Below are 17976 nucleotides of genomic sequence, written 5' to 3'. Positions count from 1 at the left end.
TTTACCTTACACAATAATGTATTATTATTTGTTTAATTACACCTTTAAAAGACAAAATAGCAAATGAGGCCATAGTTATAATAATTACAATAAATTGCTACATTTATATATTATGATTCAGAAGGTACAAAAATAAAGCTTTTATTTGTTCTGGCACATACTCATATTTCCTCATTGTTATAGAATAATAAAGCATATAGGAAACCCACATTTTATGTTGGCTTATACTGTAGATGTTATCTAAATAAGATACATATACAATGGATTCTTGACAATACACATATACAATGGATTCTTGACAATACACATATACAATGGATTCTTGACAATCCACATGCTGATTCCGTTATTATGGTGTCCATTTCTCTCAGGAATGAACCTGTATAAAAGCCTTCTAGAACGCATCATCTTTGAAGACATAGTCTCTACATGCACCCAAACCAACCATCAACACATTTACTGAAAGTAAAAGAGGAAATACAATGTTAATACAAAAATACATTACAATGCATTTACCGGTGAGTAAAATGCAAATATACTCTTTCGGGGTGCATAAGGTTTAACATTTTAGTAAAAGACAGGGCAGTAGAAAAATAAGAGCATAAGTGGAAATGTAACAGTAGCAATTATCTGTAGGACACTGTGGAAATGTAACAGTAGCAATTATCTGTAGGACACTGTGGAAATGTAACAGTAGCAATTATCTGTAGGACACTGTGGAAATGTAACAGTACAATAGCAATTATCTGTAGGACACTGTGGAAATGTAACAGTACAGTAGCAATTATCTGTAGGACACTGTGGAAATGTAACAGTAGCAACTACCTATAGGACACTGTGGAAATGTAACAGTACAGTAGCAAATATCTATAGGACACTGTGGAAATGTAACAGTACAATAGCAATTATCTGTAGGACACTGTGGAAATGTAACAGTACAATAGCAATTATCTGTAGGACACTGTGGAAATGTTACAGTAGCAATTATCAGTAGTATACAGGCACCAGAGTTGAGTCTATAGTGCCTTTAACCTAATGATGAAATGTCTTTGGGTCTAGAAAGAACTGTCCAATTCTGTGTAGCAGCCTAGCATACCAGTGCACACTCGAAATCTCTTTTCGCACAGAGTCACAGTGTCCCCCCTCAATGTCTCTGTTTATGGGTACAGCAGCGCAACTGCTTTGTCTGTCTGAAGTGTTTGTATTCACATACACGCCTGGGCTGCTGAGTGTCTGATTCACACAAATGTGTTGAGTGTTGCAGTGAGGGGGCTTCTTCGTGTGCTCTCTCTCTGCCTCTGTGACCTGCGCTCCCAGTGTGCCCTCCCCCCGAACCAGCTGGGTGAATGACAGTAGCAGTCTCAGAGGCCCAAATGCCCAGTGTGCCAGTCTATGGTCCTCTATAAGTGCATAGCTGGATGCCAGCACCCCATCCACAAACAGAGTGCCGTGTTCTGTAAGTGGTGCGTATACACCCATCCCTTCCTCCTGCGATACAGATGTGATCCTGGATGGTTGTACTCGGCCGTCCACTCCATGGACGAGTACATAGTCCCCCGGTTTGGCTCTACTGGCAAACTGAGCCTTGTACTCACTGTAGTGGAGTTTGTGATGGGGTGCGAGGAAGACCAGGTGGTGGGGAGTGAGGGCTAGGCGGCGACCATCTTTTGTGGCCAGGACCAGGAAAGTGGACCTGCTCTCATGGTCTTGGTGTAGGAATAGAAGGACGCGGCTGAGGACAATGTGTCCTGACCCAGACAGGGCCAACACTCTGTCTCCAGGCCCCAGGGAGGCCAGGGTCTTCTGTCCCCCTCCGGCCAAGGTCACCCGGGCCCAGCCTGGGAAACAGCCCCCTTTCTCCACCGCCACAGAGTGATCTGAGGGGGGAATCAGAGAAGGGAATAGAGAAGGACCTACTGTAAGATGACTAAAACACGATATTTTATTAATAACATTGATATGGTATAATATGACATAAGATATGTATGAAAATAATGACAGGAATAAATGTAAAATACATCCAAAGGCAAATCACTGGAAATAATATATTTGTCATGTATTAAATAAACCAGTTAATATCCACTTGACTTACCAGCTTTGACAGAGCAGTGCACATGGTACTTGGACTCATAGTACACAAAGTCAAAGCCAGCCTCCACAGCCAGCTGGGCTAGCATGCCGTACTTGTCTGGGATGCGGTCTGACGTGGTAATGTCCACGGCCCGTCCCTCATAATGAAGAGAGTCAGGGGGGTGATGGCCGTCCTCATCCCAGGCCTCTGTCACCCTCAGCTTCGTCCCAGGCCAGTGGTTCATCACCGCTATGGCTAGTTTGTTGAGGCAGTCTTTACAGCGCTGAGGGACAGGGAGAGGGGTGGAGAGATTTCATTAATACAATATGATATGACACCATTCAATTGAACTATGCTGTCATAATGTATCTACTGTATGCCAATAGAGTCATTCATTTGCTCTCAATGATTGCTCTCAATTAAATTAGCCCTCATATTCTTGTGAGAATTATTAGGCAATTGGCAAGTATTTTCAGCATTATAGGCGGGTCTGTCGATAGCAACTCCAGGACTATTGACGTGTATGAACCCCCTTAGAGGGGAGGTACAAGAGACAGTTTTAATCATTCATTAACGAGGGAAAGGGAACCGCTTGAGACAGAGAGTAGATGTGAGCCTGTTGTCTACCTCACCCACAATGACCATATATTCATTCACTCATAGTCTCATTCAACCCCTTGTAACTCAATACCTAAAACCTCAACACTACTGCAACTAACTGTATTCCTCCTGCTATCCCCGCTAGGTTATTTGTCTATAGCTTGGTCCCCCAACATTTTTTGCTGTCTTGCCACCTTGCAAAAAAACTGATCTGGAACCAGGCTAATTTGTCTCTCCATTGACATCATCAGATTTAAATTGTCTGTATTCAGAGCTACTAAAGGCCATTGCCACCCTCTCCAACCTTTCTCAAACAATTAGAACATAAGAACACAAAGCTACTGTAGCCATTGTAGAACATTCCTTGGCCTTTTCTGCTGGGTGAGGGCATAATTAAGGCTATTCAGTGAGTCAGTGGAACCTTTTTGAGACATTTGATCAGAAATGTGAACACCAGATATACACCCACTACTGGGCTGCAATGATACATACTGTATTATGTTTGAATGTCACAGGTAGGTAGGTAGCGGCAGGTATCCTAGCAGATAAGAGCTTTGGGCCAGTAACCGAAAGGTTGCCGAAAGGTCACTGTGCAGACTAGTTGGAAAATCTGTCTGTGCCCTTGAGCAAGGCATTTAACCATACTTTTTCCTGTAAGTCGCCGTGGATAAGAGTGTCTGCTAAATGACTAAAATGTCAATGTAAAATGTAACATCACACAATGGCAGTTTACAATATGTCATGTCAGAGGCTAAATCTCTGTACTCTGATTAATACATTCGTAACACTCTCACAGGTAATAGGTTAACTGTACAGCCATTCCGATTAATCGGAATGGCCGATTAATTAGGGCCAATTTCAAGTTTTCATAACAATCGGAAATCTGTATTTTTGAACACCAATTTGGCCTATTTAAAAAAACTTTTTTTTACACCTTTATTTAATCTTTATTTAACTAGGCAAGTCAGTTAAGAACGCATTCTTATTTTCAATGACGGCCTAGGAACGGTGGGTTAACTGCATTGTTCAGGGGCAGAACGACAGATTTTTACCTTGTCGGCTCAGGGATTCAATCTTGCAACCTTATGGTTAACTAGTCCAACGCTCTAACCACCTGCCTCTCATTGCACTCCACGAGGAGCATGCCTGTTACGCGAATGCAGTAAGCCAAGGTAAGTTGCTAGCTAGCATTAAACTTATCTTATAAAAAACAATCAATCAATCAATCATAATCACTAGTTGATGATATTACTAGTTTATCTAGTGTGTCCTGCGTTGCATATAATCGATGCAGTGCGTATCGTTGTTCCAATGTGTACCTAACCATGAACATCAATGCCTTTCTTAAAATCAATACACAGAAGTATATATTTTTAAACCTGCATATTTAGTTAAAAGAAATCCAGGTTAGCAGGAAATATTAACCAGGTGAAATTGTGTCACTTCTCTTGCGTTCATTGCACGCAGAGTCAGTGTATATGCAACAGTTTGGGCTGCCTAATTTGCCAGAATTTTACGTAATTATGACATAACATTGAAGGTTGTGCAATGTAACAGCAATATTTAGTCTTATGGATGCCACCCGTTAGATAAAATACGGAACGGTTCCGTATTTCACTGAAAGAATAACGTCTTGTTTTCGAGATGAATGTTTCCGGATTCGACCATATTAATGACCTAAGGCTCGCATTTCTGTGTGTTATGTTATAACTAAGTCTATGATTTGATAGAGCAGTCTGACTGAGCGATGGTAGGCAGCAGCAGGCTTGTCAGCATTCATTCAAACAGCACTTTCGTGCGTTTGCCAGCAGCTGTTTATGACTTCAAGCCTATCAACTCCCGAGATGAGGCTGGTGTAACCGATGTGAAATGGCTAGCTAGTTAGCTGGGTGTGCGCTAATAGCGTTTCAAACGTCACTCGCTCTGAGACTTGGAGTAGTTGTTCCCATTTCTCTGCATGGTAGGAGCAAGGAGAGGGATGGAAGCTATACTGTTACACTGGCAATACTAAAGTGCTTATAAGAACATCCAATAGTCAAAGGTTAATGAAATACAAATGGTATAGAGAGAAATAGTCCTATAATTCCTATAACTACAACCTAAAACGTATTTTTTGTGAATATTGAAGACTCCTGTTAAAACGAACCACCAGCTTTCACATGTTCTCATGTTCTGAGCAAGGAACTTAAACATTAGCTTTCTTACATGGCACATATTGCACTTTTACTTTCTTCTCCAACACTTTGTTTTTGCATTATTTAAACCAAATTGAACATGTTTAATTATTTATTTGAGGCTAAATTGGTTTTATTGATGTATTATGTTAAGTTAAAATAAGTGTTCATTCAGTATTGTTGTAATTGTCATTATTACAAATAAATAAATAAAAAAATTGGCCGATTAATCGGTGTCTGCTTTTTTTGGCCCTCCAATAATCGGTATTGTTGAAAAATCATAATCGGTCGACCTCTAGTACAGACCATCAAACTGAGGCAAACTTTTAAGAGGCTCTTAAGCATTGCCTCCTGAAAGTCCCAATTCCCTAGGAATTGGAACCATAGAGATGTATAGAGATCATTGAAAGACTCCAGCACTGCACGGGGCGGTAAGTCACCAATATTAGCTTGACACTTTTTTTAAACATCAAAATAAGAAGAAAATTGTACTACGTTAAAATGGATGATGTCACAGATGCCACAATGGCACAGACACAACGTTGCAATCTCTATACATCTCTATGGTTGGAACAGAGTTTGTTAACCATATTTAAGAGAGAGAGAGACTTGGCAAGAGAGACGCAGAGCAGCTAAGAGGCCAGGTCCAGGCTAAGTGAGAGGGCAGAGATACAGATGGGAGGAATGCATGGGCATGCACTCAGCCAGAGTGAGAAAAGAACTAGGGATACAAAACAAACTGCCTACATTTTTCTCGCCATGCCATTGAAGAGAGGCGTTTCATTGTCATTGAACTACAATAGTCGGTTTTTCCGACGGTGCCATTACTTCAGCAGGCGAGAATTTTGTATAGGCGACCCCTTGGAGTGTCCAAACCCTACACAAAGAACGTCTTTCACATCTGGCCAGAGAGAGGGGCACATGCACACATACTGTACACACACACACACTGACGCAGACACACACACACACACACTGGTACATGCACGCATATACACACTGGTCCTCAGACTGGGAATCAAAAGGGCATACACACACTCAACCACAGATTTCCATCACATACTGTACACTCCTTCAAAAAAAAGAAAGAACACAGACTGAACTCCAAGCATCACCACATGAGTAGCCTGCATTTACAGAAGAAATGTTATGCTCAATTGTGAAGGATAGTCTTGATGTTACAAATGATGGTGAATTTTAAGAATCTGACAGTTAGTTTGAAGATGACAGTAGGCCTACTGTATGTCTTAAATATCCCATGTCCAAGATTACATTCCTCTTGTACATGGATCGATTCTCCCTTGACATCAGAAGTTGAGAATACCAGCCATTTGAGAGAAATAACAATACGTTTATTGTTCCACGGCCTCAACTCAAAATGCTAACATCACACTGTGGCTTCCTTGATATTCCAAAGAGGTCAGATATGACACAAGAAAGAGGTCTGTGCCTGTGTGGGAACTCAATTCCTGATCATATTTGAATTGTCATATGTAGGGTTTAAAAATCCTGGGAACTTTCAATCAATTCCCTGATTTTCCCTAAATCCGTTTGGAGGATTCCCGGAATCAGGAGGACATAAGCTCCTGGAATCCTCCAACCAGGATGTCTGAATGACCAGGGAATTTATTGAACTTTCCTGGAACTTTGCAATCCTAGTCATGTGGCAAACCTTACTCTAATGCAAGTTCACCTGCCTGGCCTCACCTACGAATCCCTCCTAGTATGCACACACAGAGCAATAGAACCAGAGGAATCGTTTTATTACCAAGCAACAAAGACTTTGGTTAAAGATTAAGAGGACATGATCCCCACAAGTTGGAACACATTCTCCCAGAGTCATATTAAATGACATCCTGATTCCCCCCCCCCCCCATCTTATAAAGGAGGGGGGAAAATTAGACACCTGGGGAAAATTAGACACCTGGAACAGAATTATTTGATTAAACAAGAAGTTCACACCAAAATAGTTCAACCAGAGACTGTAAACTGTCCATTACTGAAGTATCTATGGTTTAGCACCTTGTGAGTAACTATCCAGCCCACTATTTATTTGATTGCCTTTTATCAAGTAACAAAATAGGAAATTCAGGGAAAGTGATTGATTAATTAACATCAGTTTATCAAGTTGAAGTTGTGGATTGGAGAAAATGAATCCTGAAAATGTCACAATAGTGATAAAAAAAACTATTTATACCACTACCTGCTGCAGTTCATCAATCATCCAGCAGAGAGATTCCCCTTATGAGCTAGCACAGAGAACCAGTTTCCTCCTATGGTATTATACTAGGGACCTACTGGCCTGTCTAATAGTAACTATATTACTGTACCACATGGTCATGAGTGACCAGTGACTTAAACCGGTCAATGGAAAGGGCACCAACTGGGTCGATGGGATCTTGACGTTGTCACACAGTAAATGTCCTACAAAATCAAACTGAAACCTGGAGATAATTGTACTTGATTAGCCATTACAAACAGTGTCTGACCCAGTCTGTCAACCAGTCTTACCTTGGTCATGAAGCGGTCAGCAAGGGTTTTCTCCTCATCTTTGAAGATAATATCGGTGTTGTAGTTACACACCAGTTCATTAAAGCGTTCAGAGTTACGTGTGATCTTGCCCTCCACCCTCCCGCTGGCACCTAGGTTGTTCTCGGAAAGTTTGGGGAAGGAGGTCTTGTAAGGCATGGGGGTGAGTTTCCTGGGCCTAGGGCGGTTGCCGTACCCAGGGCCTGGCCCGCATCCCTGGACCAGGGAGCTCCACGTGAAGATAGCGAGCAGGCCAAGCCGTGCCAGGCTTTCCCACCAGGAGGACACCTTCATTGGGGACACCTTCAATGATCCACCGTGCCCACTAAGCAAGCCCCGTCTCGGGCACTTAAATGCATTTGAATGATGGGGTTCAAATCTTGGTGGTGGTCCGTTCCAGACCATGAGTTGTAAAGGAGTTCTAATGTTTCTATAGAGCAAGGTTGGCCATTATGGATCAAAATCCACACTGGAAGTACAGGGACGCCGGTCTTCTGTAAAATCCATGTTGACTCTTTAAAATGAACTTTAATCTCTACTGTATTGTTATATCCTCTTGCTTATGTAGTTTAATGTTTTGTCGTTTACTCCCTTAATAATTTATGCCACTTGAAAACTATTTTCCTTTCCAGAATGTTTAAGATTTATCATCCTTTATGCTGTTCACAATAAATGAAAAATAAATAGTTATCATCCTTATTAGTCTTTGGAGGTACAGGTAGGTAGGTACCTGTTGCCATGCAGGTGTTTCTCGAGCTTCCAGTCGCCTACCTACTTACCTACCGCCTCTCTCTCCAGTCACCGGGCAGTTCAGCAATAGCAAACCTGACGCGCACCTACATCACTGTTGCGTCTCTGTGAAATATCTCCTCTATGAATTCTCAGAATCTCATCCCATTCCTGCCTCCAGCAAGCGCCTCGAGATGTTGTGTCCGTCCACTTGTGTCTCGTTTCGTGTTGAAGCGCTCCTGCCCGCCGTGCGCCAGCCATTGGGTTCTTATTAGAGTCTGGACAAGATTGCCCTCCCTTCCTATACACGCTCCCACCGCGACAGCGCACGCCTCCACTTACGTTATTGCCGGACTTTATGTTGTTATACAGTAGTACGTGACCGGTCTTTTTCCCTCCCAAGAGGCAGAGGTGAAGATAACCGGATTACGAATTATGGTGATGTTGGTTTTATTACACACACACACTTGGGGAGGTCGACCAGGGGGATTATTAACCTACTTGTTCGACAACTCATTTAACACAGAATCATGGGATACGAACGATTTACAGCGGCAAGAAAAAGTATGTGAACCTTTTGTAATTACCTGGATTTCTGTATAAATTGGTCATACATTGTGATCAGATCTTCATCTAAGTCACAACAATAGACAAACACATTCTGCTTAAACTAATAACACACAAGCTATTGTATTTGTCTTGTCTATATTGAATACATCATTTCAACATTCACAGTCTAGGTTTGAAAAAGTATGGGAACCCCTAGGCTAAGGACTTCTCTAAAAGCTAATTGGAGTCAGGAGTCAGCTAACCTGGAGTCCAAACAATGATACGAAATTGAAGATGGTTAGAGCTGCCCAGCCCTATTAAAAACACTCACAAAATTTGAGTTTGCTATTCACAAGAATCATTGCCTGATGTGAACCATGCCTCGAACAAAAGAGATCTCAGAATACCTAAGATTAAGAATTGTTGAATTGCATAAAGCTGGAAAGGGTTACAAAAGTATCTCTAAAAGCCTTGATATTCATCAGTCCACTGTAAGACAAATTGGCTATAAATGGAGAAAGTTCAGCTCTGTTGCTACTCTCCCTAGGAGTGGCTGTCCTGCAAAGATGACTGCACGAGCACAGAGCAGAATACTCTATGAGGTTAAGAAGAATCCTATAGTGTCAGCTAAAGACTTACAGAAATCTCTGGAACATGCTAACATCTCTGTTGACGAGTCTACAATACGTAAAACACTGAACAAGAATGGTGTTCATGGGAAGACAGCACGGATGAAGCCACTGCTGTCCAAACAAAACATTGCTGCACGTCTGAAGTTCACAAAATATCACCTGGATGTTTCACAGCGCTACTGGCAAAATATTCTGTGGACAGATGAAACTAAAGTTGAGTTGTTTGGACTGAACACACAACACTATGTGTGGAGAAAAAAAGGCACACCAACATGAAAACCTCATCCCAACTGTAAAGTATGGTGGAAGGAGCATCATGGTTTGGGGCTGCTTTGCTGCCTCACGGCATGCTATCATTCCCCCTGACCGTTGTGCAGGTCGGATCCACAACTACAGGAAATGTTTGGTTGAAGTTATTGCTGCCAAAAGGAGGGTCAAGCAGTTATTAAATCCAAGGGTTCACATACTTTTCCCACCCTGCACTGTGAATGTTTACACAGTGTTCAAAAAACACATGAAAACAAATCATTGTTTGTGTTAGTTTGTATTAGTTTAAGCAGACTGTGTTTGTCTATTGTTGTAATATGATGAAGATCAGATGACATCTTATTACCAATGTATGCAGAAATCCAGGTAATTCCAAAGGGTTCACATACTTTTTCTTGCCACTGTATAAAAAGAGGCAAATGGTTAGAGTTTATTGTCTAACCTAATGAAATATACTTTGTTACACATTTAACAGGTTGGTTAGAATTGAATTGAGTTCCTACACCAATAAACATCCTGATATCCCTCTGAACTTTGTATGCCCTTGTCCACAGATCATTCCTACTTGGAGGGATTCCCCACTACTGTTATTCATTTATTAATAGATAAAAGGTGAAGAGGGTCCATGACAGAAAGGCTGTGTAAGAGCTTCCTGCTCAGTAAAGAGCTACTCCAGCCCTATCTCTCTCTCTCACACACACACACACACACACACACACACACACACACACACACACACACACTCACACACACACACACAGACACACACACACACACACACACACACACACACACACACACACACACACACACACACACACACACACACACACACACACACACACACACACACACACACACACACACACACACACACACACACACACACACACACACTCTCTACTGTCTCTCTCTGACTTCCAGCTTTGCTTTCCTTTGTTTTCTGGAGACCCAGGTTGACACCTTGGCCCTTGACCCCCGCCCTGATCCTCCTCAACCCAGCGCACCCAATACCTCTTAGCTGGAAACACCCCGCCAGCCACTGCTGGCTCTATCAACATATTATGTGTATTCGTCTCAGAACAATAGCTGAGATTTGAGAGAGTCGTAAAAAGGGGAAATATTATGTCACAATGAAAGGGATAATTAAGAATCTGTGTCTCCAGGAGTCTGATGTTACTTATCATTTATAGAGGCTTAAATAAACAGAGAGGTCAGAGGTAGACGTTTGTCATTCGATTCTTCTAGCTTCCTGGATATCTCCTGAACACTGTCTGTTTGCCAGTGGATACAATATACTGGCCTTACAATACTACAAAGTCTTGTGCTGCCTCTAAAAACAATTCACACTTTTAGGAGAACTCTTTAGCCCTTCAGCCTATGATACATTGTGACCCATAGATGTTGATACATCACTCTCACATGCCCCTCATTCTTTCCTGATATTCCAGTGTTGTTTCAACCATATATATCTATATCAGAAGACACCAGGAATAACACTATTCATAGCCAGAGGTCAAACAGTCATAGCATAATAGTAAATATAGTCTAATTGTTATTTCTCTGAATAATCAAAATGAACATGAGAGAATACTGAGATGATACAGGCCAAAGTTTACCTTTATTTAACTAGGCAAGTCAGTTAAGAACAAATTCTTATTTTCAATGACGGCCTAGGAACAGTGGGTTAACTGCTTGTTCAGGGGCAGAACGACTGATTTGTACCTTGTCAGCTCGGGGGTTTGAACTTGCAACCTTCCGGTTACTAGTCCAACGCTCTAACCACTAGGCTACGCTGCCGCCCCAGCGGCAGAGGAAAAGCGAGGGGGGTTTGTGGGAAGGTAGGAGAAGATTTTGAAGGGAGGGAAGGTGGTCAGGGCTGTGAGGGCCGAGACTCAGATGAGAAATATCATAGTACATAATGACAAACGTAGGGAATGCCGTGATCCAGCTCAATCAAAAGAAGAAACTCATTTCACATGAATCGAAACAATCAGTGATATTGATATTGTTATTTTTGAAACTGGACGTGGCAGGCCACAAAGAAGAAAGGAGAGATTTCATCTCATCAGACAGGAAGGAAGCTAACATCTATGTGTTAAAGATGGAAATAAAGTCATTCTTACTATATTATTTTTATTTGGGGGATAGTGGTGCAGCCTATACCCCTCCCTCCCTCCCTCCCTCCTCCTGGCTCTTAACAGGATCGATCACTCCCCCAGCACCCAGTCCAGGATGGAAGTATATGGCTGGGTAAATGGCTGAGTTTCCTGCACAGCCACAGCACAGAAAACAAGATCTTTCCTGCTTGGGAAGGCTGGGGCTGCGTCCCAAAACGGAACCTTGTTCCCTATCTAGTGCCCTAATTTTGACCAGAGCCCTATAGGCCCAGGTCAAAAATAGTGCACTATATAGGGAATAGAGTGCCAATTGTATGGGGCGGCAGGTAGCCTAGTGGTTAGAGAGTTGGGCCAGTAACCGAAAAGTTGCTTATTTGAATCCCTGAGCTGACAAGGTAAAAATCTGTTGTTCTGCCCCTGAATATAGCAGTTAACCCACCGTTCATAGGCCATCATTGTAAATAATAATTTGTTCTGAACTGACTTGCCTGGTTAAATAAAGGTTGGCTCAAGGTCAAAGTAAACTACAATCATGTCACTTTTCTGTTTTACTACAATCATGTCACAATGTCACTTTTCTGGTTTGTCTAAAGCTGTTAGTGACACTGGCAGGAATATATTACTCTCACATGTCCACAATTGGCAGATTTTGGCACTTAATGGAGTCGTAACTGTACTGTGAGGTTAGTTTAGGAAACAACTTGGGAGTTCTTTCTGTAATATAACATGAAGGGTTTGTAATGTAGTTAGTGTAAAGCAGCAGTAGTTATGTATCCTGAACAATGCTTGGTTTTGACATCTTAAAAAAGTGTTTGTCTTTTAGAGCTGAATAGACAATCTGCAGGATTCACTTCCTTAGACAGAGGCCGTTGGGAGTGGTGTGTCTGTCTCTCACCCTGGCCTGTTATCAGTGTCAGGAAGAGGCATGCTGGTGTGTCTAGGAGAGACAGAAGAGGGAGAGATTCAAATCTAAGAGGATATAAGAACTCAACAGTTACCAAAAAACACACAAAACAAAATTCTATTTAATCACAAACTTCAATGTTACCAAATTCTAAATAGAGACATCAAATTAACACATCTTGTCAAAATCAAAAAATTGAAACAAAGGAAGACATTAACAATGCACGGACTCAGTGACCAATAGAGACAGGACGCCATAGAAAAACATGGAAGGTCAGAGAGGAGAGACTTTGAAAGTACGGTGGGTCAGGTGAAGTTTAAAGAAAGAAATGCAGGATTTCTTAAACTGCCTGTTGAGGGAAAATCTGCATTTTGTTTGGATAAAACGTAGACAGTAGATCTTGCTACAGATGATGTCATGGTCTGTCCTAATATGAAAGAGACAGTAGATCCCTGTCATACACAAGGGCCGTCGTAGATTTCATTTCTCAAATGTTTTTCTTTTTTGTGTAATTATTTTCAATGTATGATTGTTTTTTTGTTGCTCAAACATATTGTTAATTTATGTAATAGTTCATATACAGGCTTTGGCAACATCTGCAACCACCCATTCATGTCAATAATGCATGTACAGTGCCTTGCGAAAGTATTCGGCCCCCTTGAACTTTGCGACCTTTTGCCACATTTCAGGCTTCAAACATAAAGATATAAAACTGTATTTTTTGGTGAAGAATCAACAACAAGTGGGACACAATCATGAAGTGGAACGACATTTATTGGATATTTCAAACTTTTTTAACAAATCAAAAACTGAAAAATTGGGCGTGCAAAATTATTCAGCCCCCTTAAGTTAATACTTTGTAGCGCCACCTTTTGCTGCGATTACAGCTGTAAGTCGCTTGGGGTATGTCTCTATCAGTTTTGCACATCGAGAGACTGACATTTTTTCCCATTCCTCCTTGCAAAACAGCTCGAGCTCAGTGAGGTTGGATGGAGAGCATTTGTGAACAGCAGTTTTCAGTTCTTTCCACAGATTCTCGATTGGATTCAGGTCTGGACTTTGACTTGGCCATTCTAACACCTGGATATGTTTATTTTTGAACCATTCCATTGTAGATTTTGCTTTATGTTTTGGATCATTGTCTTGTTGGAAGACAAATCTCCGTCCCAGTCTCAGGTCTTTTGCAGACTCCATCAGGTTTTCTTCCAGAATGGTCCTGTATTTGGCTCCATCCATCTTCCCATCAATTTTAACCATCTTCCCTGTCCCTGCTGAAGAAAAGCAGACCCAAACCATGATGCTGCCACCACCATGTTTGACAGTGGGGATGGTGTGTTCAGGGTGATGAGCTGTGTTGCTTTCTTCTTGCCACTCTTCCATAAAGGCCAGATTTGTGCAATATACGACTGATTGTTGTCCTATGGACAGAGTCTCCCACCTCAGCTGTAGATCTCTGCAGTTCATCCAGAGTGATCATGGGCCTCTTGGCTGCATCTCTGATCAGTCTTCTCCTTGTATGAGCTGAAAGTTTAGAGGGACGGCCAGGTCTTGGTAGATTTGCAGTGGTCTGATACTCCTTCCATTTTAATATTATCGCTTGCACCGTGCTCCTTGGGATGTTTAAAGCTTGGGAAATCTTTTTGTATCCAAATCAGGCTTTAAACTTCTTCACAACAGTATCTCAGACCTGCCTGGTGTGTTCCTTGTTCTTCATGATGCTCTCTGCGCTTTTAACGGACCTCTGAGACTATCACAGTGCAGGTGCATTTATACGGAGACTTGATTACACACAGGTGGATTGTATTTATCATCATTAGTCATTTAGGTCAACATTGGATTATTCAGAGATCCTCACTGAACTTCTGGAGAGAGTTTGCTGCACTGAAAGTAAAGGGGCTGAATAATTTTGCACGCCCAATTTTTCAGTTTTTGATTTGTTAAAAAAGTTTGAAATATCCAATAAATGTCGTTCCACTTCATGATTATGTCCCACTTGTTGTTGATTCTTCACAAAAAAATACAGTTTTATATCTTTATGTTTGAAGCCTGAAATGTGGCAAAAGGTCGCAAAGTTCAAGGGGGCCGAATACTTTCGCAAGGCACTGTATTGGAGAGAGCAAGAGAGATGCAGGGAGGTTGAATGGATTCTGGCTCCAGATCTCTGAGCCACCCTGATAAAGAGGCCTGTGTGGTGAAGCTGTATGTGTCCTGCTGTATATGTAAACTAACATAGCCATGTGACGTGTCATAACGTCATGTATACATCAACATGTTAAGTCCAGATTTCAGTACAGTCCCTTCACTCACCCTATAATAGTATGCACTCACCAATAGGGGATCGCACACACACACACACACACACACACACACACACACACACACACAGTATCTTTAAAAAATATATATAACCTGTTGGGAGTTGATGCGTCAGTCAAATGGACAATAGTGGACCAGGGTGGAACTTCCTGGTCTGAAACAACAGGTCAGAGGTCAACCATAGCGCTACTGTACCTCTGATACTGTATCTGCTACTGTACTAGATTTATATATCCTCCACAACATGCATATCCCATTTACACATGTATAACAACACCCCACACAGCTTCATCATTTAGATATGTCTGATGTCAGAGGGCCGTCATATTAACGGAGACTGTGTGTGTGTTGCTTCCCACTTCAAGTGTTCTTATACTCGTTTCTAACACTTTCAACTGTACTGGGCTGGCTTTGATATTTTCTTTTCACATTGTCTTTCCAGGACGGTTCCCACAACTATGGTTCCAGGCCATCACAGTACAGCTGGGCTCAGTTGTGTGAAATGGGTGTCAGAGTTCTTCATTTTCTGTGTGAGGCCCTGTCTGACGGGTCCATTTCTATTGGATTCTCATGTGTGTAATGCCTGTTTTATGGGTGTATAGAGAGATCAGAGGACTGCCCTGCCAGTCTGCCTGCTGAGCCTAGTCCACCCAGTGTGTGAAGCAAGTGTGCCGTGAGTGTGTAGGCAGGGTGGGGGTCCGCCTGCCCTGCCATCCCCGGGGCAAACGGACAGTGTCAACGCCTTTATAAGTTGATTAGCTAGAAAGTCTCGCCTTTTCCTGTGAGCAGCTCTGTGTGTTGCCAGCCAGCTAACAGCGGGAAGAATAGAACCCTAATGCACTTTGGCACACACATCAAATGGCCAGCTGTCAGGAAAGCTAGTCTGTGTCTTTTTTCCCCTTGATTCTTGTGTTTTGACAATAAAGATAACCTATCTCATCCCGTTACAATACACGCTGGCTGTCTCCCAACTCCTGCCTCGTTTCTGATATGGACACTGAACTCCCAGTCAGATGGTGGCCTTGCGTGTGTTAGTTACCCTACTGGACTTCTTGTCTGTGACACCACAAAAAAAGAGAATAAAAAAAGAAGGGCGCACGCTCGTCTCTCCTTGCAGTGAACGTTTAGGACCAGCGTTGTAACCACCAATCTTTAACTCGTAGCCTTCATCAAATAACACAGCAACTCCCAGGGTTCATCTTCCCCCAGTGTTTCAGTAAACAGAAGATAGCGTTTGAAAAATGCTTATTTACATATAAAGGTGAGGTTTAAGTTCAGAGAAATAGTGAATGGGGACATGTTTATTGGAGCGCATAAAAGCAAAAATAGGTTTTTAGAAATTATTGCAAATTGATTAAAAATAAAAGTGAAATATGACATTTCCATAAATATTCAGACCATTTTCTCAGTACATTGTTGAAGCACCTTTGGCAGCGATTACAGCCTGGAGTCTTCTTGGGTATGACGCTACAAGCTTGGCACCTGTATTTTTTGGTAGTTTCTTCATTAACCATGTGCAATCGAGTCGGCACATCAAATCTCTTCACAAATTGCATGGCACCGCTGTCAACATTTATCCTCAAATGAAACTAAGACTTGTTAATTGTTACCCAGAAATTATTGGATATGGAAATAAAAACAGCTGCATCAGACCTTTAATAATGAATATAGACTAAATTGTCCAGTTGTTAAATGGATAAATTGAAAGGCATCACTATTGAACGTGATGGGTTATTTGCAGGATCACTTAGAGAGCATTGGTCTATTGTTTTCCTTCCCTGTCAGTTATGCCAAGTTATGACATTGTTGTAATACAAATGCCACCTCCTTCTCAAGGAGCTTGTTAACTATCAAATCCTCTCATAAGATTATTTCTAAGAAATTTACACAGCAACTCAAAAGTCTTATTGTGATAAACAGAACTAATTTCACAAGGCGAGTTTGCACATTCACTAAAATAATTAGGTTAAGTTGTGGTGGTGGGTCAATAAAATGTAAATTGCTCTGAAAGTTTCAAACAGGTAGATGCACTTATTTCTGACACACACACCTGTATTCATTAAGTGCCATGTCTAGGTGGTGTGTGTGCCTACAGCCCACAGGGCGAACCAAACCTCTGATATGTACATTTGTATGTTTGGCATGGGTCCTCAGATACTCAAAAAGTTCTACAGCTGCACCATCGAGAGCATCCTGACTGGTTGTTTGGCATGGGTCCTCAGATACTCAAAAAGTTCTACAGCTGCACCATCGAGAGCATCCTGACTGGTTGTTTGGCATGGGTCCTCAGATACTCAAAAAGTTCTACAGCTGCACCATCGAGAGCATCCTGACTGGTTGGTTGGCATGGGTCCTCAGATACTCAAAAAGTTCTACAGCAGCACCATCGAGAGCATCCTGACTGGTTGCTTGGCATGGGTCCTCAGATAATCAAAAAGTTCTACAGCTGCACCATCGAGAGCATCCTGACTGGTTGCGTCATTGCCTGGACCGGCAACTGCCCGGCCTCCGACCGCGAGGCACTACACAGGGTAATGCGAACTGCCCAGGACATCACTAGGGTCAAGCTTCCTGCCATCCAGGATCTCTATACCAGGCCATGTCAGAGGAAGGCCCTAAACATTTTCAAAGACTCCAGCCACCCTAGTGATAGACTTCTCTGCTACCGCACGGCAAGCGGTACCGGAGCGCCAAGTCTAGGTCCACGAGGCTTCTAAATAGCTTCTACCCCCAAGCCATGACTCCTGAACCGCTAATTAAATGGCTACCCAGACTATTTGCATTGCCCCCCCACTTTTACACTGCTGCTACTCTGTTTATTATCTATGAAGTCACTTTAGTAACTCTACATGTACATTTTACCTCGACTAACCTGTGCCCCTGCATAATTACACTTATTTTTCCATAAAACTGCGTTGTTGGTTAAGGGCTTGTAAGCATCTACTACATCTGTTGTATTCAGCGCATGTGACAAATCAAATTTGATTCACAGGAAGTAGCATTCCGCGAACATTTAGACACTCCCTTTTAGTGGAGGAAAAGGCAACACAAAACAAAAGACAAATCAAACATCCAACAAAAGAAA

General features: G+C 42.0%; 1 protein-coding gene across 1 annotated transcript; it reads right to left on the bottom strand.

The window, feature by feature from the left end:
• Positions 1 to 8443, bottom strand: LOC110532702 (indian hedgehog protein). Its single transcript, XM_021616797.3, has 3 exons — positions 7357 to 8443; positions 2093 to 2354; positions 1 to 1877 (listed from the first exon to the last, which is right to left on the bottom strand). The coding sequence occupies exons 1-3, from the start codon at positions 7777 to 7779 to the stop codon at positions 1033 to 1035; spliced, it is 1530 nt and encodes a 509-aa protein (XP_021472472.2). The 5' UTR covers positions 7780 to 8443; the 3' UTR covers positions 1 to 1032.
• Positions 8444 to 17976: the final 9533 nt, after the last annotated feature.

Source organism: Oncorhynchus mykiss, chromosome 9, assembly GCF_057628025.1.
Source record: "Oncorhynchus mykiss isolate SJ-2025 chromosome 9, ASM5762802v1, whole genome shotgun sequence".
NCBI lineage: Eukaryota > Metazoa > Chordata > Actinopteri > Salmoniformes > Salmonidae > Oncorhynchus > Oncorhynchus mykiss.
The sequence above is the reverse complement of the archived record's forward strand: the minus strand, read 5'-3'. Positions and strand labels throughout refer to the sequence as shown.